This window comes from Brachionichthys hirsutus, chromosome 23 (genome assembly GCF_040956055.1).
Source record: "Brachionichthys hirsutus isolate HB-005 chromosome 23, CSIRO-AGI_Bhir_v1, whole genome shotgun sequence".
Taxonomy (NCBI): domain Eukaryota; kingdom Metazoa; phylum Chordata; class Actinopteri; order Lophiiformes; family Brachionichthyidae; genus Brachionichthys; species Brachionichthys hirsutus.
In genome coordinates this window covers 7129826-7153867 of record NC_090919.1, presented here as the reverse complement: position 1 = coordinate 7153867, position 24042 = coordinate 7129826, and the positions used below count along the sequence as shown (strand labels likewise).

The following is a 24042-nucleotide window of genomic DNA, read 5'->3' as shown; positions in this document are numbered from 1 at the left end:
GCATTAGCATTTATAGCTTTATATAGCAGCATTAGCATTTATAGCTTTATATAGCAGCATTAGCATTTATAGCTTTATATAGCAGCATTAGCATTTATAGATTTATATAGCAGCATTAGCATTTATAGCTTTATATAGCAGCATTAGCATTTATAGCTTTATATAGCAGCATTAGCATTTATAGCTTTATATAGCAGCATTAGCATTTATAGCAGCTCTGTAGGCAGTATCTTGTTCAGCAGCCCAGATGTTACATTCTGTCTTTGTCTCTCTCTCTCTCTCTCTCCAGCTGGTCCAGACAGTCCACTATGAGCCTTAGGTTCTGTTCAAGGTTTCTGCCTGTTAAAGGGAAGGTTTTGCTTGTGGGTCTGGTTGGGTTCTGTCTTTCCCTGAGATGACTTTCTAGAAGTGACAATGAATTGATCTGGATGAAACAGGGACATTTCTGATTCAGGAAACGACCCGCAACCCGATTCACTGCTTTCTTCTTCTGAGTCAGGAAAGACGTCTCCATGGCGACGAGACTCGAGGTTTTCATGTGCTGTCAGGCTGGTCTAAACGCGTCTGAACCCGCGGCCTCGTGTCTCTGTGCGTCTCACATGTCCCCCCCCCCCCCCTTTCGTCCCAGATGCTCCGGTCGCAGAGTTACACGACCTGTTCTGCAAGAAGCTGCAGCAGTGCTGCGTCCTGTTTGACTTCCTGGACTGCGTGGCCGACCTGAAGGGGAAGGAGATCAAGCGTGCGGCTCTCAACGAGCTCGTGGAGAGCGTGGCCACGAGCAGGGGGGTCCTCATCGAGCCCCTGTACCCGGAGGCTATAAAGATGGTAGGGGGGGGGGGGGGGCGTGTGCATCAATCACGAGAACAAGTTCACACCACGAGAAAGGAGGATGACAGGATGGGCGAGGGAGGGGAAGACAACGAGAAGAGAAGGATGGGCAGAAAAGGGAAAGGAAGAGGCTGCACAGAGGGGCAGAAAGAAAGGGAGGGGCAAAGTGGGGCAAACTCTGACAGAGAACGGTGGATGTCCCAGAAAGTTCACGTTTATTTATGTCCCCCGAGGAGGTGAAGAAGAAGCAACCACGTTACGCTATTAGCATGTTAGCTCAATGCCTAGCATTCGGACACACGACCACGTTACGCTATTAGCATGTTAGCTCAATGCCTAGCATTCGGACACACGACCACGTTACGCTATTAGCATGTTAGCTCAATGCCTAGCATTCGGATACACGACCACGTTACGCTATTAGCATGTTAGCTCAATGCCTAGCATTCGGACACACGACCATTCGTTATTACATCGGACACGATGACCTAAATGACCATATTCAGACGTCCTAACGCTTCAAAGCGTTTATCTTCAGGTGACCAATCATGGCATCGATAGACGTAAGCCCCGCCCCTCTTCATTGTCTTCTTTAGACTGGAAGGCCATTGTTGTATGGATCTTGAACGACTTCCTGTTCCTGGTGGGTTCTGCGGATGGATGGAGAACCGTTCCCTCTCGTTTCCTCTCCTCCTCTTTCCCGTTTCCTACATTTGCTTCTTCACGCTCCTCTTCCTTGTCCTTTATTGTGGTTTTCCAGATTTCAGTAAATATCTTCCGGACCCTCCCCCCCAGTGAGAACCCGGAGTTTGACCCCGAAGAAGATGAGCCGACCCTTGAGGCCTCCTGGCCTCACCTGCAGGTACGCTCAAAAAGTCACGTGGACGATTCCGAACGTGGATAGAAACTCCTGGCTGCAGCGAAATGGAACAAACGTCTGATCCAGCTCTGGGTTTTAACCCTTTAAAGCCTGCGGGATTTATCTTCATCGTAATCTTCTGACAGATTTGTGCTCTAATTTATGTAACTTTTGCAAAATCCGGAATATTTTCATGGGAACTGCAGGTGCATGTGTTGGGGGGGGGGGGTCAAGCGTCTGAATTAGAAGTCTCAAAATCCATAAAGGAAATGCGTATCAGATATGATAAGGGTTAAGTGACGTAAACGTGGTGACTCGTGGTGACTCGTGGTGACCCGTGAGGACTCGTGAGGACTCGTGGTGACTCGTGATGACTCGTGTTGACTCGTGGTGACTCGTGAGGACTCGTGGTGACTCATGAGGACTCGTGACTCGTGGTGACTCGTGGGGACTCGTGAGGACTCGTGGTGACTCGTGAGGACTCGTGATGACTCGTGGTGACTCGTGGTCTGCCTCTTTCAGCTGGTGTATGAGTTCTTCCTGCGTTTCCTGGAGAGCCCAGATTTCCAGCCCTCCATGGCGAAGCGCTACGTCGACCAGAAGTTTGTCTTGCAGGTAATCCTCTTCCTGCAGGTTGTCAGCTCAGCCGGCGCCAAGCGTGTTTCTAAAGTCCTTAAATGAAGCAGCAACCATTTTAGAACCTTTAGAACCTGTTAGGGAACATCGAGGGGGGGGGTCTTAAAAACAGCGTGTGCTGCTCTACACGCCGTTAAGGCGTGGTCGGCGTGTGCTGCTCTACACGCCGTTACGGCGTGGTCGGCGCGTGCTGCTCTACACGCCGTTAAGGCGTGGTCGGCGCGTGCTGCTCTACACGCCGTTAAGGCGTGGTCGGCGCGTGCTGCTCTACACGCCGTTAAGGCGTGGTCGGCGCGTGCTGCTCTACACGCCGTTAAGGCGTGGTCGGCGCGTGCTGCTCTACACGCCGTTACGGCGTGGTCGGCGCGTGCTGCTCTACACGCCGTTACGGCGTGGTCGGCGCGTGCTGCTCTACACGCCGTTAAGGCGTGGTCGGCGCGTGCTGCTCTACACGCCGTTAAGGCGTGGTCGGCGCGTGCTGCTCTACACGCCGTTAAGGCGTGGTCGGCGCGTGCTGCTCTACACGCCGTTACGGCGTGGTCGGCGTGTGCTGCTCTACACGCCGTTAAGGCGCGTGCTGCTCTACACGCCGTTAAGGCGTGGTCGGCGTGTGCTGCTCTACTGATGTTTTCCAGCTGCTGGAGCTGTTCGACAGCGAGGACCCCCGGGAGCGCGAGTACCTCAAGACCATCCTGCACCGCGTCTACGGGAAGCTGCTGGGCCTCCGGGCCTACATCCGCAAGCAGATCAACAACATCTTCCTCAGGTACCGGCTGCAGCCCCGTGTGGACTTAGAGCGTCAGGATGACGGGGGGGGGGGGTCAGATCACCGAAGCTTTAAAACGGGCACCTTTTGTCCCTGTGCCGAATCTGATGAGGATTTTCTGATGAACGTTTCCGGTCAGCTGACGGCGCGTCACCGTCTTTCTCCAAAAGTGACAGTTTGTGTGAAACCTAAGCAGACCTCCTAATTGTTACCGGTTTCACCGCGCCCCCGCCCAGCAGAGAGCCTCCAAGCCGATAGAAACGGCTTTTATTCTGCGTCGTCCTCTCATCCTGAGCGTTTAAAGTCATTTTAGCGCCACAACCTGAAACACGATCTGTCTGTGTTTCAGGTTCATCTACGAAACGGAGCATTTCAACGGCGTCGCGGAGCTTCTGGAGATCCTTGGCAGGTTTGTTTGAATCAGAACGTCTTCAGTCCACACGAAGCCGCTAGCGTAGCGTCAGACACGACGTACGAGACAGCTGGTAGTCCAACGCTGCTACTGTACCCGCGGCTTGTCCCCTGAGGGGTCGCCACAGCAACCCAACCGTCTCCACTTCACCCTGTCCTTTGCATCGTCCTCCCCAACACCAGCCACTCTCATGTACTCCCTCACTACGTCCATGTCTCTTCTCCTGGGTCGTCCTCTAGCCCTGTCCTTTGCTTCGTCCTCCCTCACTACGTCCATGTCTCTTCTCCTGGGTCGTCCTCAGAGATGAGTTTAAATGAAGCAGCGCTAGAAACAAGAGGACGGTTGAAGATGTAAGGAAGTACTCCGAGGTTTAGACGCGCAGTTTGTGGCTTTGTCTCCGATCACAGTCGGTGAAATATGAGGACGGTCAAAACAGAGAGAGCAAAGAAGGACTTGTCTCTTCTCGCTCTCCGCCTGCACTCATGAACAAATCAATGAGGAATGAGGCTGCAACAAAGAGCCCGAAAGACGGAGGAGGACGACAAACATGAGCAGCGATCAAAGTTGTTTTCTTAGCTTAGCTTAGCTTAGTTTAGCATTAAGCCTCGTTCCTGTCAAAAAGAAAAGAAGAAAAAAGTCATTAATGTGAGATGAAGGAAGAAAGGAGGTAATAAACAGAAGACAAGTGGGAGGATGAGAATCAATAAAGTACGACTTCCTAATGTCTGGAGTTGAGCTTCGATGTGTCTCTGGATACAAGAGGAGGAGCTATAAATACGCTCGGAGAGCTCACGCGCTAGCTCACGCGCTAGCTCGTAGCCACCACCGCTACTTAACGTGATCAGAGGCATCATGACCTTTTTGAAATAGCGGCTTGTTTGAGGTAAAGCAAAGAAAGAGAGAAGGAGGTGAATCAGAAGTGGAGGGTGGAGGGAAAGCAGAGAGAGAGAGAGAGAGAGAGAGGTTCGTATTCATGGAGGTGGTAACAGAGGTATTTATAGCTCCGCCCACACAAAGACAGGGACAGAAGGGTGGGCGAGGAAGAGAGAGAGAGAGAGAAGACAAATGCATCCAGAGGTAGAAGCAGGAGGATTGGAGGAACAGCTGGAGGGAGGTGTGGCCTAAAGCAGACAGACGGGTAAAGAGACCATGTGTCCCGAGCGCTGCTAGCTAAACGCCGCTGTTCCCTCTGAAGGCGGATTGTCAACCGTCTCCACTTCACCCTGTCCTTTGCATCGCCAGCCACTCTCATGTCCTCCCTCACTACGTCCATGTCTCTTCTCCTGGGTCGTCCTCTAGTCCTGTTCCCTGGCAGTTCCATCCTCAGCATCCTTCTACCGATATAGTCCCCGTCTCTCCTCTGGACATGTCCAACCCATCAAAGTCTGGTCTCTCTGACCTCGTCTCCAAAACGTCTAACCTTCACTGTCCCTCTTGTTGTCTCATTTCTAATCCTGTCCAACCTGGTCAGTCCCAAGGAGAACCTCAGCATCTTCATCTCCTCCACTTCTAGCTCCGCCTCCTGTCCTTTCCTCAGAGCCACTGTCTCTAAGCCGTCCATCATGGCTGTCCTCACCACTGTCTCTAAGCCGTCCATCATGGCTGTCCTCACCACTGTCTCTAAGCCGTCCATCATGGCTGTCCTCACCACTGTCTCTAAGCCGTCCATCATGGCTGTCCTCACCACTGTCTCTAAGCCGTCCATCATGGCTGTCCTCACCACCGTCTCTAAGCCGTCCATCATGGCTGTCCTCACCACTGTCTTGTAGACCTGTCCCTTCGTCCTATCACAGAGCACACCTGATACTTTCCTTCCCCCGTTCCAGCCTGCCTGCACACCATTCTTCACCTCCTTTCCACATTCTCTCCATCACTCTGCTCTGTTGACCCGAGGTACCTGAAGTCCTCTCCCTTCTTTACGTCTATTCCTTGTAGCTTCACTGTCCCCCCTGGGACCTTCTCATGTACACACATGTACTCTGTTTTACTGCTGCTCTCCTTCATTCCTCTCTTTTCTAGAGCAGACCTCCACTTCTCTAGATTCTGCTCTACCTGCAGATCACAATGTCATCTGCAAACATCATATTCAGAGGAGCTTCCTGTCTCACCTCATCTGTTAGTCTATCCATCACCATGGCAACAAAAAGGGGCTCAGAGCTGGTCCCTGGTGCATCCCACCCCTACACTAAACTCCAGTTCCTCATGCAGTACTACAGTACCTCATGCAGTACCACAGTACCCCATGCAGTACCACAGTACCCCATGCAGTACTACAGTACCTCATGCAGTACTACAGTACCTCATGCAGTACTACCGTACCCCATGCAGTACCACAGTACCCCATGCAGTACCACAGTACCCCATGCAGTACCACAGTACCTCATGCAGTACTACAGTACCTCATGCAGTACCACAGTACCTCATACAGTACTACCGTACCCCATGCAGTACCACAGTACCCCATGCAGTACCACAGTACCCCATGCAGTACCACAGTACCCCATGCAGTACCACAGTACCCCATGCAGTACCACAGTACCCCATGCAGTACCACAGTACCTCATGCAGTACTACAGTACCTCATGCAGTACCACAGTACCTCATACAGTACTACAGTACCTCATGCAGTACCACAGTTCCTCTGGGCACCCTGTCCTAGGCTTTCTCTAGATCTACAAAGACACAATGCAGCTCCTTCTGACCTTCCCTCTACTTCTCCATTGCTAGCCTCAATGCTAACATTGCGTCTGTGGTACTCTTCATCAGCATGAAGACATACTGCTGCTCACAAATACTCACTTCTGTCCTTAGTCTAGCCTCAAACACCTTTTCCCATAACTTCACCGTATGGGCTAATATTTGTAAAAAAAGAAAGAATTGGCATAAGAACAAGCAATTTGATGCAGTGATTTCTTTTTTAAAGAATAATGACAATTTAAAATATTTACAGATCAGTGAAGAACAACTGAAAACGATGTTTGTCGTTGAAACGTTCTGACCCACAGTGTGCGAGTACTTAGAAGCACCTTGTTCAGCTGGTGCCCCAGCAGAAACAGTAACAGCTCAGCTCTTCCTCTCCTCAGCATCATCAATGGCTTCGCGTTGCCCCTGAAGGCCGAACACAAGCAGTTCCTGGTCCGAGTCCTCATCCCGCTGCACACGGCAAAGTCCCTGTCCATCTTTCACGCACAGGTCAGTCGTGTTGTCCTGCCTTCATACTAAACCTGACATGCAGTCGCCACGGCGCCACCTACTGCTCCTTACAGGTATTTCTCCATGTGGCGGTGCTTTTTTGGGAAGGTAATTACCCTCGCCGAAGAGGAGGCGAGGATATTGCAATTGGGTGCGTTTGTTTGTTTGTTCGTTTGTTTGTCTGTTTGTTTGTCTGTCTGAGCGCATAACTCATAAACTAGTAAACCAATCGACTTGAAATTTTTACACAAGCAAGGTTTTGTCCGTGGCTCGGTCCTCCCTGAGAATGGCATTGATCCGGATCTGGATCCAGATTCTAGAATTATTTTTACATCTGGAATTGTGCCTCTGCTGTAAACTGTCACTTTAAGAGGGAGGGACACGAATGGCATGATGGGAAAAAGAGTCCAGAAGGAGTCTTGTAGTACGTTCCGGAGCAGCAAGCTAGAGCAGGTTTGGCCACTCTGATCCGGAAGCCCTGTTTACTGTCTCACAAGATCCAATAGTCTATTGGAGGCGGGGTCTGCAGTCTCTGATTGTCGTTTTCTAGTTTCTGATACTGTAAAGTTGTATTTGTGTTTTAGCTTTTAAATGTGTTTATGGGAGTGAAAGTACCACTTCGGTCTTTCTACACAGTAATCCATGAAACATAAACACGTATTCTCGTGACTGATGCACGCCTCATTCTCGATAACTCACAGAATCAGATTTGGCTGTTGCAGATCCTGTGTCTGTATCTGAGCTCTCATTGTCACCAAACGTCTGCTGTGAACGATGAACGGCGTCTCTAGTGGGACGTAGGACATCCTGCGATGTGTCGGGGGGGGGGCACTAGAATGCAGACTCCTCCTTCCTCCCTAATGACGCTGCAGGCAAACTAACCAGACAGCTAAAGCCACAAGAAAGCATAATGTCTCCAGGGGGACGTTAGTCAAAGTGGACGTTAAATGTCCTAAAAGCGTCCTGCCAATGAAGCAGACCCGTAACCCTAAACTCACGCTGCCCCGGAGACAGCGGTGGTTTTACCCAACAGTAGAAGGAATGCCCCAAAGAGTGGCGAGAGGTGGGGTACACCCTGGATGCGTCGCCAGCGCCACACAGAGACAGACTCACGCACTACGGACAATTGAAGAGGAATCAGGTGACCTGATTTGCATGTTTTTGGAGGCGGGAGGAAACCGGAGAAATCCCACGCAGACACGGAGTGAACGTAGAAAGGTTTCGGTAGCCGTGCGGCGAAAGGAGCAGCGTGGAAAGTCGGGAAAAGATGAAAGCAGCGAAGGATGGACAGGCAGAGAGAGAGAGAGCAAGAACGGAGTCCATCAAAGTAGGAAATCCAACGAGCCAAAGGTGTAAAGACAGGCAGCAGAAATACACGTGTGTGTACTCAGCCAGTGAATAAAAGGAAAGGCCTGCAGGGTTCTCCCTCTGGAACGCCTGTAATCCCGAGGGATTAACACATCTTGATTTGAGTTGTCCACTAAGAGACGTGTCCCCTGTCCTTACAGCTGGCCTACTGTGTGGTGCAGTTCATGGAGAAAGACGCTACGGTGACCGAATACGTGAGCCTTCTTCCATTACTCAGCCGTTCCCAGCAGGAGAAAGCTCTGCAGCAGACTCTAGGATGAGATTCACACACAGCTAGCGTTAATCCAGGGCTTCATCTGAGTTTAGCGTCACAGACCAGACCCGGTTTGGAGACAATGTCAAATAATTAACCCCCAAACCATTTCTAAACCTTAAAATAATGATTTTAGCAAAAACAATTACAAAAGTAAATGCTTAGATGGATAAATCAAAAAGGTAATGCAGGAAGAATTGACTTTAGGATGAGGGTTCGCCAACATGCTAACGAAGCGTTAGCGGCTGAATCAGTAAATTACAGTAAATACAGGCCTGTAAAATGTTGCATATTGTGGTAAACCTGCAAGTACTTACACCGCATACTTTTACCAGTTAGATATTTGCTACAGTACAACATTACAAACGTTGTGTGATAAATAAAGCTAGTGATAAAACTGCTAAATACACAAAGCCCAACCGGGTCAGTCTGAGAGACGCGGTAGAACGCTAGAGACGTAATGGAGCTGGTATTCACGCTGCTTCTCATCTCCTGTGCAGATCATCAGAGGGCTGCTCAAGTACTGGCCAAAAACCTGCACACAGAAAGAGGCAAGCGACCCGCCCATGACCAAGACGCCGCCTCGGCGGGACGCTGGTCTTTGGCTCGGTGGACTGAACCGGCTGCATGTCGCCCTCAGGTGATGTTCCTGGGGGAGATCGAGGAGATCCTGGACGTGATCGAGCCCTCACAGTTCACACGCATCCAAGAGCCGCTCTTCAGGCAAATCGCGGCCTGCATCTCCAGCCCTCACTTCCAGGTAAGCGTGACCACGCCCTGCACCCGCCCCCCCCGCCGAAGACGCGTGTGGGACCGTTGCTGTCCTCTGTCTGTCCCTCGCAGGTAGCGGAGCGGGCGCTCTACTTCTGGAACAACGAATACATCCTGAGCTTGATAGAGGAGAACTGTCCAGTCATCCTGCCGCTGGTGTTCGCCACCCTCTACCGGGTCTCCAAGGAGCACTGGAACCAGTGAGTGGTTCCGGTCCCCCGGTCCCCCGGGGCCCGTCTGTGCCGAGTCTGCATGTTCTCCACGTGTCTGAATGTTTCCTGTGAGCGCAAACACTCGTTCATCCAACAACACTCGTTCATCTAAAAACACTCGTTCATCTAAAAACACTCGTTCATCCAAAAACACTCGTTCATCTAAAAACACTCGTTCATCCAAAAACACTCGTTCATCTAAAAACACTCATTCATCCAACAACACTCGTTCATCCAACAACACTCGTTCATCTAAAAACACTCGTTCATCCAACAACACTCGTTCATCCAAAAACACTCATTCATCCAACAACACTCGTTCATCCAACAACACTCGTTCATCTAAAAACACTCGTTCATCCAAAAACACTCGTTCATCTAAAAACACTCATTCATCCAACAACACTCGTTCATCCAACAACACTCGTTCATCTAAAAACACTCGTTCATCCAACAACACTCGTTCATCCAAAAACACTCATTCATCCAACAACACTCGTTCATCCAACAACACTCGTTCATCTAAAAACACTCGTTCATCCAAAAACACTCGTTCATCTAAAAACACTCATTCATCCAACAACACTCGTTCATCCAACAACACTCGTTCATCTAAAAACACTCGTTCATCCAACAACACTCGTTCATCCAAAAACACTCGTTCATCCAAGAACACTCGTTCATCCAACAACATTCGTTCATCCAAAAACTTGTTTATCCAAAAACACTTGTTCATCCAACAACACTCGTTCATCCAAAAACACTCGTTCATCCAAAAACACTCGTTCATCCAACAACACTCGTTCATCTAAAAACACTCGTTCATCCAAAAACACTCGTTCATCCTACAACACTCGTTCATCTAAAAACACTCGTTCATCCAACAACACTCGTTCATCTAAAAACACTCGTTCATCCAAAAACACTCGTTCATCCAACAACACTCGTTCATCCAACAACACTCGTTCATCCAACAACACTTGTTCCTCCAACAACACTCGTTCATCCAACAACACTCGTTCATCCAACAACACTCGTTCATCCAACAACACTCGTTCCTCCAACAACACTCGTTCATCCTACAACACTCGTTCATCTAAAAACACTCGTTCATCCAACAACACTCGTTCATCTAAAAACACTCGTTCATCCAAAAACACTCGTTCATCCAACAACACTCGTTCATCCAACAACACTCGTTCATCCAACAACACTCGTTCCTCCAACAACACTCATTCATCCAACAACACTCGTTCATCCAACAACACTCGTTCATCCAACAACACTCGTTCATCTAAAAACACTCGTTCATCCAGCAACACTCGTTCATCTAAAAACACTCATTCATCCAACAACACTCGTTCATCCAAAAACACTCGTTCATCCAACAACATTCGTTCATCCAAAAACACTCGTTCATCCAAAAACTTGTTTATCCAACAACACTTGTTCATCCAAAAACACTCGTTCATCCAAAAACACTCGTTCATCCAAAAACACTCGTTCATCCAACAACACTCATTCATCTAAAAACACTTGTTCATCCAGAAACACTCGTTCATCCAACAACACTCATTCATCCAACAACACTCGTTCATCCAACAACACTCGTTCATCTAAAAACACTCGTTCATCCAACAACAATCGTTCATCTAAAAACACTCATTCATCCAACAACACTCGTTCATCCAACAACACTCGTTCATCCAACAACACTCGTTCATCCAACAACACTCGTTCATCCTACAACACTCGTTCATCTAAAAACACTTGTTCATCCAACACTTGTTCATCTAAAAACACTTGTTCATCCAAAAACACTCGTTCATCCAACAACACTCGTTCATCCAACAACACTTGTTCCTCCAACAACACTCGTTCATCCAACAACACTGGTTCATCTAAAAACACTTGTTCATCCAACAACTCTCGTTCATCTAAAAACACTCATTCATCCAACAACACTCGTTCATCCAACAACACTCGTTCATCTAAAAACACTTGTTCATCTAAAAACACTCATTCATCCAACAACACTCGTTCATCCAACAACACTCGTTCATCTAAAAACACTCGTTCATCCAACACTCGTTCATCTAAAAACACTCGTTCATCCAAAAACACTCGTTCATCCAACAACACTCGTTCATCTAAAAACACTCGTTCATCTAAAAACACTCGTTCATCCAACAACACTCGTTCATCCAAAAACACTCATTCATCCAACAACACTCATGCATCTAAAAGCACTCGTTCATCTAAAACACTCATTCATCCAACAACACTCTTTCATCCAACAACACTCGTTCATCTAAAAACACTCGTTCATCCAACAACACTCGTTCATCCAAAAACACTCGTTCATCCAACAACATTCGTTCATCCAAAAACACTCGTTCATCCAAAAACTTGTTTATCCAAAAACACTCGTTCATCCAAAAACACTCGTTCATCTAAAAACACTCGTTCATCTAAAAACACTCGTTCATCCAACAACACTCATTCATCCAACAACACTCGTTCATCTAAAAACACTCGTTCATCTAAAAACACTCGTTCATCCAACAACACTCGTTCATCCAAAAACACTCATTCATCCAACAACACTCATTCATCTAAAAGCACTCGTTCAACCAAAAACACTCGTTCATCCAACAACACTCGTTCATCTAAAACACTCATTCATCCAACAACACTCTTTCATCCAACAACACTCGTTCATCTAAAAACACTTGTTCATCCAAAAACACTCGTTCATCCAACAACACTCGTTCATCCAACAACACTTGTTCCTCCAACAACACTCGTTCATCCAACAACACTGGTTCATCTAAAAACACTTGTTCATCCAACAACTCTCGTTCATCTAAAAACACTCATTCATCCAACAACACTCGTTCATCCAACAACACTCGTTCATCTAAAAACACTTGTTCATCTAAAAACACTCATTCATCCAACAACACTCGTTCATCCAACAACACTCGTTCATCTAAAAACACTCGTTCATCCAACACTCGTTCATCTAAAAACACTCGTTCATCCAAAAACACTCGTTCATCCAACAACACTCGTTCATCTAAAAACACTCGTTCATCTAAAAACACTCGTTCATCCAACAACACTCGTTCATCCAAAAACACTCATTCATCCAACAACACTCATGCATCTAAAAGCACTCGTTCATCTAAAACACTCATTCATCCAACAACACTCTTTCATCCAACAACACTCGTTCATCTAAAAACACTCGTTCATCCAACAACACTCGTTCATCCAAAAACACTCGTTCATCCAACAACATTCGTTCATCCAAAAACACTCGTTCATCCAAAAACTTGTTTATCCAAAAACACTCGTTCATCCAAAAACACTCGTTCATCTAAAAACACTCGTTCATCTAAAAACACTCGTTCATCCAACAACACTCATTCATCCAACAACACTCGTTCATCTAAAAACACTCGTTCATCTAAAAACACTCGTTCATCCAACAACACTCGTTCATCCAAAAACACTCATTCATCCAACAACACTCATTCATCTAAAAGCACTCGTTCAACCAAAAACACTCGTTCATCCAACAACACTCGTTCATCTAAAACACTCATTCATCCAACAACACTCTTTCATCCAACAACACTCGTTCATCTAAAAACACTCGTTCATCCAACAACACTCGTTCATCCAAAAACACTCGTTCATCCAAAAACACTCGTTCATCCAACAACATTCGTTCATCCAAAAACACTTGTTCATCCAAAAACTTGTTTATCCAAAAACACTCGTTCATCCAACAACACTCGTTCATCCAAAAACACTCGTTCATCTAAAAACACTCGTTCATCTAAAAACACTCGTTCATCCAACAACACTCATTCATCCAACAACACTCGTTCATCCAAAAACACTCGTTCATCCAACACTCGTTCATCTAAAAACACTCGTTCATCCAACAACACTCGTTCATCTAAAAACACTCATTCATCTAAAAACACTCGTTCATCCAAAAACACTCGTTCATCCAACAACACTCGTTCATCCAACAACACTCGTTCATCTAAAAACACTCGTTTATCTAAAAACACTCGTTCATCCAACAACACTCGTCCATCCAAAAACACTCATTCATCCAACAACACTCGTTCATCTAAAAACACTCGTTCATCCAAAAACACTCGTTCATCCAACAACACTCGTTCATCTAAAAACACTCATTCATCCAACAACACTCTTTCATCCAACAACACTCGTTCATCTAAAAACACTCGTTCATCCAACAACACTCGTTCATCCAAAAACACTCGTTCATCCAAAAACACTCGTTCATCCAACAACACTCGTTCATCCAACAACATTCGTTCATCCAAAAACACTCGTTCATCCAAAAACTTGTTTATCCAAAAACACTCATTCATCCAACAACACTCGTTCATCCAAAAACACTCGTTCATCTAAAAACACTCGTTCATCCAACAACACTCGTTCATCCAACAACACTCGTTCATCCAAAAACACTCGTTCATCCAACAACACTCATTCATCCAACAACACTCGTTCATCCAAAAACACTCGTTCATCCAACAACACTCGTTCCTCCAACAACACTCGTTCATCTAAAAACACTTGTTCATCCAAAAACACTCGTTCATCCAACAACACTCATTCATCTAAAAACACTCATTCATCCAACAACATTCGTTCATCTAAAAACACTCGTTCATCCAACAACACTCGTTCATCCAACAACACTCGTTCATCCAACAACACTCGTTCCTCCAACAACACTCGCTCATCCAAATACACTCGTTCATCTAAAAACACTCGTCCATCCAACAACACTTGTTCATCTAAAAACACTCATTCATCCAACAACACTCGTTCATCCAACAACACTCGTTCATCTAAAAACACTTGTTCATCCAACACTCGTTCATCTAAAAACACTCGTTCATCCAACAACACTCGTTCATCTAAAAACACTCATTCATCCAACAACACTCGTTCATCCAAAAACACTCGTTCATCCAACACTCGTTCATCTAAAAACACTCGTTCATCCAACAACACTCATTCATCCAACAACATTCGTTCATCTAAAAACACTCGTTCATCCAACAACACTCGTTCATCCAACAACACTCGTTCATCCAACAACACTCGTTCCTCCAACAACACTCGCTCATCCAAATACACTCGTTCATCTAAAAACACTCGTCCATCCAACAACACTTGTTCATCTAAAAACACTCATTCATCCAACAACACTCGTTCATCCAACAACACTCGTTCATCTAAAAACACTCGTTCATCCAACACTCGTTCATCTAAAAACACTCGTTCATCCAACAACACTCGTTCATCTAAAAACACTCATTCATCCAACAACACTCGTTCATCCAAAAACACTCGTTCATCCAACACTCGTTCATCTAAAAACACTCGTTCATCCAACAACACTCGTTCATCTAAAAACACTCATTCATCTAAAAACACTCGTTCATCTAAAAACACTCGTTCATCCAACAACACTCGTTCATCCAACAACACTCGTTCATCTAAAAACACTCGTTCATCCAACAACACTTGTTTATCTAAAAACACTCGTTCATCTAAAAACACTCGTTCATCCAACAACACTCGTTCATCCAACAACACACACTTGAGTTGAAATCCTTTGAATGCTTCACCACACAACATGAGGAAACATCAAAAATACCTTTTCTCAGTGTAATCAATATTTATTTTAGCCCTAAACTAGGAAGTAACATGAAGATGCTCCAGCAGGAATGGAGCAGGGCATTCAGTACGCGTCCTGAGACCATGTGATTCTATAGAGGAATCCTTTTGAAGGGTCTGTCCACCCTTCATCCTAGGGGACTGACGGAATGCACTTCCTTTCTGCCCCCCCCCCAGGACCATCGTTTCTCTGATCTACAATGTGCTGAAGACCTTCATGGAGATGAACAGCAAGTTGTTTGATGACCTCACCGCCTCCTACAAAGTGGAAAAACAGAAGTGAGTATGAGTCGCTCCCGACTCGGTGTATTTGTTTCACATCGTAGAACCCTGATATCAGGAGAGAAAACGAAGCATCTGAAGTTACATATGTATCACTACCTCTAAAATATATAGAAATGTATAAATATATCCATTATTTGACACAGAAACTACGTTTGACATATCTCATATTATGATTTCTATTTCATCGCACTTTACCAGGAAATGACTCCCAACCTTCTCCCTGATTCACAAAAGTAATAAACAGAAGGGACAATCTAAAATCTGTTTTAACTTTACAATCGAGGGGTTTGAATGTTCCTAGAAAGTCATTTATTTAGAGGAATTAATGAATGAGGAAAATGAGAGAGAACAAAGGGGAGTAGAGGAACCTGTTGTGGACCAGGAAGTGATGAAGATTAGCACGAGTGAAGCTAGAAGGGTGATGAAGAGGATGAAGAATGCAGGCATTTGGACCAGAGACATACCTGTGCAGGTGTGGAAGTGTCTAGGAGAGGAAGCTGTAGAGTTTTTAACGGGGTTGTTGAATACAATCCTAGAGGAAGAAGATGCTGGAGGAATGGAGGAGAAGAGTTCTGGTTCCATTTTCAAGAAGAAGGGAGACAAACAGAGTTGTAGAAACTACAGGAGGATAAAGCTGATGAGATACGATGAAGTTATGGGAAAAGGTGTTTGAGGCTAGACTAAGGACAGAAGTGAGTATTTGTGAGCAGCAGTATTGCTTCATGCTGATGAAGAGTACCACAGACACAATGTTAGCATTGAGGCTAGCAATGGAGAAGTAGAGGGAAGGTCAGAAGGAGCTGCATTGTGTCTTTGTAGATCTAGAGAAAGCCTAGGACAGGGTGTACAGAGAGGAACTGTGGTACTGCATGAGGTACTGTAGTACTGCATGAGGAACTGGAGTTTAGTGTAGAGGTGGGATGCACCAGGGATCAGCTCTGAGCCCCTTTTTGTTGCCATGGTGATGGACAGAATAACAGATGAGGTGAGACAGGAAGCTCCTCTGAATATGATGTTTGCAGATGACATTGTGATCTGCAGGTAGAGGAGAATCTAGAGAAGTGGAGGTCTGCTCTAGAAAAGAGAGGGATGAAGGTGAGCAGCAGTAAAACAGAGTACATGTGTGTACATGAGAAGGTTCCAGGGGGGACAGTGAAGCTACAAGGAAAAGACGTAAAGAAGGGAGAGGACTTCAGGTACCTCGGGTCAACAGAGCAGAGTGATGGAGAGAATGTGGAAAGGAGGTGAAGAATCGTGTGCAGGCAGGCTGGAACGGGGGGAGGAAAGTATCAGGTGTGCTCTGCGATAGGACGAAGGGACAGGTCTACAAGACAGTGGTGAGGACAGCCATGATGGACGGCTTAGAGACAGTGGTGAGGACAGCCATGATGGACGGCTTAGAGACAGTGTCTCTGAGGAACAGACAGGAGGCGGAGCTAGAAGTGGAGGAGATGAAGATGCTGAGGTTCTCCTTGGGAGGGACCAGGTTGGACAGGATTAGAAATGAGACAACAAGAGGGACAGTGAAGGTTAGACGTTTTGGAGACAAGGTCAGAGAGACCAGACTTTGATGGTTTGGACATGTCCAGAGGAGAGACAGGGACTATATCGGTAGAAGGATGCTGAGGATGGAGCTGCCAGGGAACAGGACTAGAGGACGACCCAGGAGAAGAGACATGGACGTAGTGAGGGAGGACATGAGAGTGGCTGGTGTTGGGGAGGACGATGCAAAGGACAGGGTGAAGTGGAGACGGTTGGGTTGCTTCTTGTCCCCCGTATGGGACAAGAAGAAAGTACAGTAGTAGTCGTGAGTACTAGTATTTGAATGCTTCTCATCTCCCTTGTTACCTTCTCATCCTCACAGGGAGATGAAGCGAGACCGGGAGCGTGCCGAGCTCTGGCGGGACCTGGAGGAGCAGCAGGAGCGCCGGATGCAGGTTCTCACGGAGGCTGCCAGAAACCAGCGGAACCTCCGGGAGCGAGGAGACCCGTCCAACCCGTCCTCGCTGCAAACGCCTCGCCCCGAGCAGCCTGAGCCCACACCCAGCGGGGCGTCTTCTTCTTCGTCCTGTGGAGCCGGGGAGAGCGCCACCTAGGTGCTGCTCCACGCATTTTGGATAACGTGGAGTCAGGGGACTGGGAGAGGAATTACGGTTGACAGGGAAAATGTTGGGCGGTGTCAGACAGAAAAGGTATAAAACAAACCCACTCTTCTACCTGGTGTCATGGGGGGCGTGGCTTCTCGTGCTAAACGCTCACCTTTTCCTGACAGAGCTCTGTGAACGTGCTTCATTTGATTTGCTGTTTAATCCTGTTGCCGAGCAGAATAGGAATGTTCTTATTTATAGAAGCAGGAAACTGCAGGGCAGAACGTTCCATTGGTCGCTGGCTTGCTGTAGGTCCGCCTCTTCTGGGGCGCCGTTATCCAACCTCGTCTTGATATTTAACCAGCCGGGTCCGTACTGCGGCCTCATAGTTAGGTTTCGCTAAGAGGTGCTTATCCCGTGTGTGCTCATGCTAGGACGGGAACCCAGAGCCGGTTCTGGAGCTAGCGCTCGCTCTAGGACGAGAACCCAGAGCCGTTTCTGGAGCTAGCGCTCGCTCTAGGACGGGAACCCAGAGCCGGTTCTGGAGCTAGCGTTCGCTCTAGGACGAGAACCCAGAGCCGGTTCTGGAGCTAGCGTTCGCTCTAGGACGAGAACCCAGAGCCGGTTCTGGAGCTAGCGCTTGCTCTAGGACGGGAACCCAGAGCCGGTTCTGGAGCTAGCGCTCGCTGTAGCACGAGAACCCAGAGCCGGTTCTGGAGCTAGCGCTCGCTCTAGGACGAGAACCCAGAGCCGATTCTGGAGCTAGCGTTCGCTCTAGGACGAGAACCCAGATCTTTATTGATTACAACTATCGGATCGTCTGCATACTGGTGCAGCTGCAGCACAGTTTAACCCTTGGTTAGCCGGAGCCTCCTCTGTCATTGGGGAGTTTAACCCTTGGTTAGCCGGAGCCTCCTCCTCTTGTCATTTTGGCATGAATTGCGTTTCATTCTTGCCCCTAAAAACACCAAACCGACGAAAACGTCCACAGGGTACCTTTTGTTGCACAGCACACAATACTTGTTGGACAAATAAACGTAGTAAAAGTAAAACATGGATAGACTCAGAGTAGAGCGGTCTCCCCGGGACAGCAAAGGATTCCTGGAGGCGTTTCAGATGGACTTCTGAAGCTGATAGCGTTCAAGGCTCATCAGATCTGATGCTGCTACGTAACCATGACGACAAGGTTTTTTTGGTGTGACACAACTAAACTCTGTTTATTCTTGTCTGAGCATTATGATAGAATGGAGGGATAAAGAGGGGGGGGGGATATTAATAATTAGCAATATTTTCATTCTTTCAGGATAATCTGTGTTTTTAGGGTGGTGGGTGTCACAGTGAAATATTCACCCCCCACTCTTACGTTTTGTCCTTGATATTCACATTGTCTTAAAGGTACTTTCTGTGTAAATTTACTTGATGAAAAAAATGATTTTGCTTTGTAATTATGTTGGATTTTTGTATCAACTTGTTCATTTTGTGGAAAACTGATACTGATGCTATTTATTTTCTATTTGATCAGGAAATGTAACCAGTTTGAAGATGACGGTCAGGTTGTGTGTGTGTGTGTGTGTGTGTGTGTGTGTGTGTGTGTGTCTCAGGAAGGGAGGAGGTGTAGATGTAGAGAGAAAAAGAAATCGGTTCCCTCTCTGTCTCTCCTCTTTCCTTCCTGAGGGGAAAGGTTTGAATCCGAATGTACCGCAAAACAAAAAAGTTGATTGTCCTTTCGCCGCCTGAGCTGCAGGACGACCGACTGGCTGCTTGTCATCGCCGAAACCTTCCACCCGTCCATTTCTCAAACTTCAAATGACGCCCAGAGCCGAGAGCGTCTTCAAACACACGTTCAGCCCAGCTCGATCCATTCCCTGATTTGTTCTGATTCTCTAAAGCCACAGTCACATCTAGAGTAATCCTCCTCTAGATGACACTAGATGAGAGTAATCTAGAGCAATATTACACGAAATCCGTTCACATTTGAGACTCGATAGAGTGAATTCCTCCACCAAATGCCCACAGCGCCCCCCCCCCCCCCCCCCCCCCCACACACACACACACACGTAACCAGAATTCAATCTGGCGCTTCTGGATTTCTTTGCACAAGTTTTATTGTATAAATGCACATGTTCATATATATATATATATATATAAATACGTCTTCTTTTCAAATGTTAAAGACATTTTGTAGATGCCCCATCTCGTTATGCTAAAGAAGGCAAAACCTAAATCCTGCGTTCACATCAATATTCATCAGGATCTAACGTCTGATCTGGTCCCGTCACCTTCCCGTCGGCACGTTTCCATGTCGCTCGTCTTCCTGCACAGCGCAGGGACGGAGACTGGAAGACACCCGCAGGAAAACAAGTCCCATCCTTCTGTGCTCTTTCAGTTAAACTGATCAATAGTCAAGTCGTCGATCAGACGCGATAGAACTACAGCACAGAGAGGGTTAAATGCAGGCTAGGGCCTCTGCCAGAACCCTGCTTGTATTCACGGTCACGTTTCGCTTTTGAGGATGCATCGCCTGAAAGCAGCCAGTAAAGACGGGAAACGCAGGAGGATGGAAGAAACGACCTTTAGACCGCAGAACGGCGATAACGGGACGGAAACACGGGAGCCGCCTCGCGTAGCAACGTCAGAGGAGTCCTAGAGAACCTTAGAGACGAAGATGAAGACAATGCAGAAGAAGGACGTGTATATTTAGGGGACCAACACAGTGGGGGGGGGGGATTACTACTGTATGTAACATGACGGGGTGAAAAATGGAGTTTAAAAAAACAACTGTGCTAAAATGAAACTTCACTTGGAGAAAGGCCTCCGGATGTCAGTGTTGTTTTTGTGTCACCTCTTTTTGTCTCGTCGTTAATATTCTGAAATGTTCCTCCAGCTACATCCTATTGATCCTTTGATCAGCTGTACTGAGCAAGTTTCTATGATTAAATCGACGATGTTTGACGTGACGGGGGGCTGCTTGTTTCATTCTGACCCCCCCAGAGACCTCTTTAAAGGAGACACAATCCTTATTTATTTATTTTTCTTCTTTTTTTGTCTGCATTCGTGCTCCACAGTAACAACGTACACAACGTCAGTCTCTGCTAGAGTTCTGTGCTTTCTATTCTTATTGTGATTGTGACCGTCACCTGCCCTCTTGGCAGACTAGCCTATTCATGTTTTATTAGTTTTATTACCTGCTTACCGCCGTAGAGGGCTGTGCACACCGCAGTGAACACACAACATGGACAAACACAAAGTGACAAATACACAGTGTTCTGAGGAGAGAGTACAATGGATTTATTTGTGCCCCTTAATTCTACCCCTTCCATCCAATCATCACCAAGAGTTGTCCCAATACACCAGGTTCACATCAGCCTCTAGAGGAAAGTCTGGATCACCAAGTTCTCAGGAGATCTGAGGAAGAAGAGGGAGAGCATAGTGAGAGCCACAAACACTGAACCAGCAACCTCCACTGACTCAGAGATCTGTGGGCGGAGTTAACTCTCAGATCGAGTTTTGATAGGTGCTGGAGTGGTGGATCTGGCATGCGTGAAACCTCCACCTAAGAACGGGGCAGCCATCCCGGACCCAACAACGGCAGCATGAGCCCCCAGATCACCCCAAGCAGCTACAGCAACCCAAGAACGACCACCATGGCCCCACCAGAGCCACACGCAGAAGAACCAGCCCAGGGCCCGGGGGCGACCCCCGGGGCCCCACCAGAGCCACACGCAGAAGAACCAGCCCAGGGCCCGGGGGCGACCCCCGGGGCCCCCCCAGAGCCACACACAGAAGAACCAGCCCAGGGCTGAAAGGAACCCGTTCAATGTTTGGCGTGGGTTTGGTAGAGGAGAATGTTTGTTTTCTGTATTTTATGATATTTATTTTTCTTTTCTTCGGACAGAATGTCAGTGAAAAGAGCTTCTAAACTCGAATACGGTGTCGATCAAAATCTATTTGCGGAACCTCAAAAGTTGCTTTAACATCATAACTGAGAGCTAATGGATCCGAAATTCATCGTTGCTGCTTTTTTTAATATAATATACAAATATATAGGGAATATTTAATTTATTCATCTGGGAGAAATAGAAGGGAAACACTCAGCTATGCAGAAATGTTCCTTTAATTTCTATACCCTGATCATCCTCGTATCACTGAGTGCTGGGTAAAGATGATGTCTGGGGGGGGGCTGCTGACGTCACTTCACAGACTTGCCGACCAAATGGTGGGGGCTACACTCGTTACAAACCCACTTTTGTCCCCCACGACCGCCCCGTTAACACTTACATATCCCTTCCTTTGAGGTTCCTCTCGCTGCGAACCTCAAAGTTCAGCTCAACGTATTCCAATCAGGAGTGGTCAAAGAAACTGCACTACACCTGCTGTCCAGTAGATGGCGGTAGGAATTAGCTGAATCCCATACAAGCATGATGAAGACAAACCTGCATCATCATTTGTGCGACACAACACAGGAGGGTGCAGGATGCCCCCCAGGGTGGAGGATGCCCCCCAGGGTGCAGGATGCCCCCCAGGGTGGAGGATGCCCCCCAGGATGGAGGATGCCCCCCAGGGTGGAGGATGCCCCCCAGGGTGGAGGATGCCCTCCCCCCCCAGGGTGCAGGATGCCCCCCAGGATGGAGGATGCCCCCCAAGGTGCAGGATGCCCCCCAGGATGGAGGATGCCCCCCAGGGTGGAGGATGCCCCCCAGGGTGGAGGATGCCCCCCAGCGGTCTGCACATGAACATGTTTTTAGCAAAGATCTTAAAGAAGAAGCCGGATTTTTGACCATAAGGAACTGACTGTGGGCTATTTGAACTGTGCCCCCCCCCCCCGCTTTTGGGAGACTTGTGGGAAACACTTTTCAGTATCTCTCCCATCAGAGCCTGACTGGAGGGTCGGGGCTTCAGGACAAGCGTGTCCAGGACAGTCTCTCCGGTCATCGCTTTGTCCGTGTCCTCTCGGAGAAGGACGACCTCTGCCTGCAGCGCTCCACGTCCTCTGCTTGACGAGTCTTTGACTGGCGCTGCTTGAAGCCAGAGATCATGACTTCCTGGTTGGTGCATCCGGAAACGCAGGTTGACCAGTTAGCATTAGCATCGAGTTCATGCTTCATTAACTTCATGGTGAATATGTGAGGGACCTGCTTCCCTTCCACTGCTTTACTGCCTTGAGCGACGGGGTCACCGCGTCATGGTCGCTGCGGTTCCAGAGCATCCCAGTCTGTGGCCCAGTAGGGCGTTGAGCTGGGCCCGCTGCGGCTGGTGGTCCTTCAGCTTCCTGGAATCTTGATGATTTATCCAACTTCTCAGGAACGCGTTTCACCGGGAGCCGTACGTTTATCTGTACGATGTGCTTTTCCCCGGGTGGTCGGTGAGAACTGAACCCTAATCCCAGTTCCTGCAGTGGAAACGGGGTCTTTGGGTCCTCCCTTCTGATCCGTCCACTCAGATCAACACGATACCTTCCCTCACCTTGTTCCGAGAGGATCCTTGTGGTCTGCTCCTCTGCTGCTCTCTCCATCTCTTTGTTTTTGACTCTCCCCCTGCCTGTCCTCGTCTCTGTCTCTCCCTCGCTGTCATTGTCCCCGTCTTTCTATCGCTGTCTCTGTCTCCTTCTCAACCCAGCCGGTCCAGACAGATGGCCGTGATGATGATGAATATATTTATTAGATAGAATGTTAGAGTACAAGTACAGTCACACAGTAGCATGTATTACAGTACAAGTACAGTCAAACAGTAGCATGTATTACAGTACAAGTACAGTCAAACAGTAGCATGTATTACAGTACAAGTACAGTCAAACAGTAGCATGTATTACAGTACAAGTACAGTCAAACAGTAGCATGTATTACAGTACAAGTGCATGTATTACAGTACAAGTACAGTCACACAGTAGCATGTATTACAGTACAAGTACAGTCAAACAGTAGCATGTATTACAGTACAAGTGCATGTATTACAGTACAAGTACAGTCACACAGTAGCATGTATTACAGTACAAGTACAGTCACACAGTAGCATGTATTACAGTACAAGTACAGTCAAACATCCTGTCTAAGAGGAGCATTTCTAAAAAGCCCTTGCGGTCTTGTTTCCGTTGAAAGTCCTTCGTACATAAATCATCCACAATTAACAATACAAATTTAACAATACAAATAAAAATAAAACCAATATTCGATAACTCAATTGATGCAAAGTAACATTAGAAAAATAAAATGATTTTACACCACCGATGCAAACTAACAATGAATCTAAAATAAATTACACCACTGATGCAGAACGACGATGATCCGTCCGCTATGATCCTGAGGTTCTGTCCAAGGTTTCTCCAAGAGGTCTTTCTCCAACCCGCGTCATGGAAATGTCGACTAGAACTGTTTTTTATCCTTCCTGCTGGGTATGATTATAAAAACAACATTCCAGAATCATGTATATTATCTACAAGTAGTAGTAGTAGTAGTAATACATTTTTATTTATATATCGCTTTTCTAGACACTTAAAGTTGCTTTAGTAGAAGTAATAGTAGTAGTAGCAGTAGTATGCAGTATGTGGGATTGGCATTTAAAATAGTCAATGCAGCTCTGCCCTCAGTCCCCTCAATCCCTGCATACCTGAATAAACACCTCCACAGATTTAGTGACA

At 47.0% G+C, this 24042-nt stretch overlaps 1 protein-coding gene across 1 annotated transcript in view; it reads left to right on the top strand.

The window, feature by feature from the left end:
- Nucleotides 1-17417, top strand: part of ppp2r5b (protein phosphatase 2, regulatory subunit B', beta) — a 22670-nt gene extending 5253 nt beyond the window's left edge. Inside the window, exons 2-13 of the mRNA XM_068755594.1 lie at nt 629-825; nt 1589-1690; nt 2210-2302; nt 2959-3089; nt 3439-3498; nt 6585-6693; nt 8202-8255; nt 8815-8865; nt 8955-9074; nt 9158-9285; nt 15214-15315; nt 17186-17417. Coding sequence (XP_068611695.1) covers nt 629-825; nt 1589-1690; nt 2210-2302; nt 2959-3089; nt 3439-3498; nt 6585-6693; nt 8202-8255; nt 8815-8865; nt 8955-9074; nt 9158-9285; nt 15214-15315; nt 17186-17417 — 1379 coding nt within the window. The remainder of the gene's footprint in view (nt 1-628; nt 826-1588; nt 1691-2209; nt 2303-2958; nt 3090-3438; nt 3499-6584; nt 6694-8201; nt 8256-8814; nt 8866-8954; nt 9075-9157; nt 9286-15213; nt 15316-17185) is intronic.
- The last annotated feature ends 6625 nt before the right edge of the window (nt 17418-24042 follow it).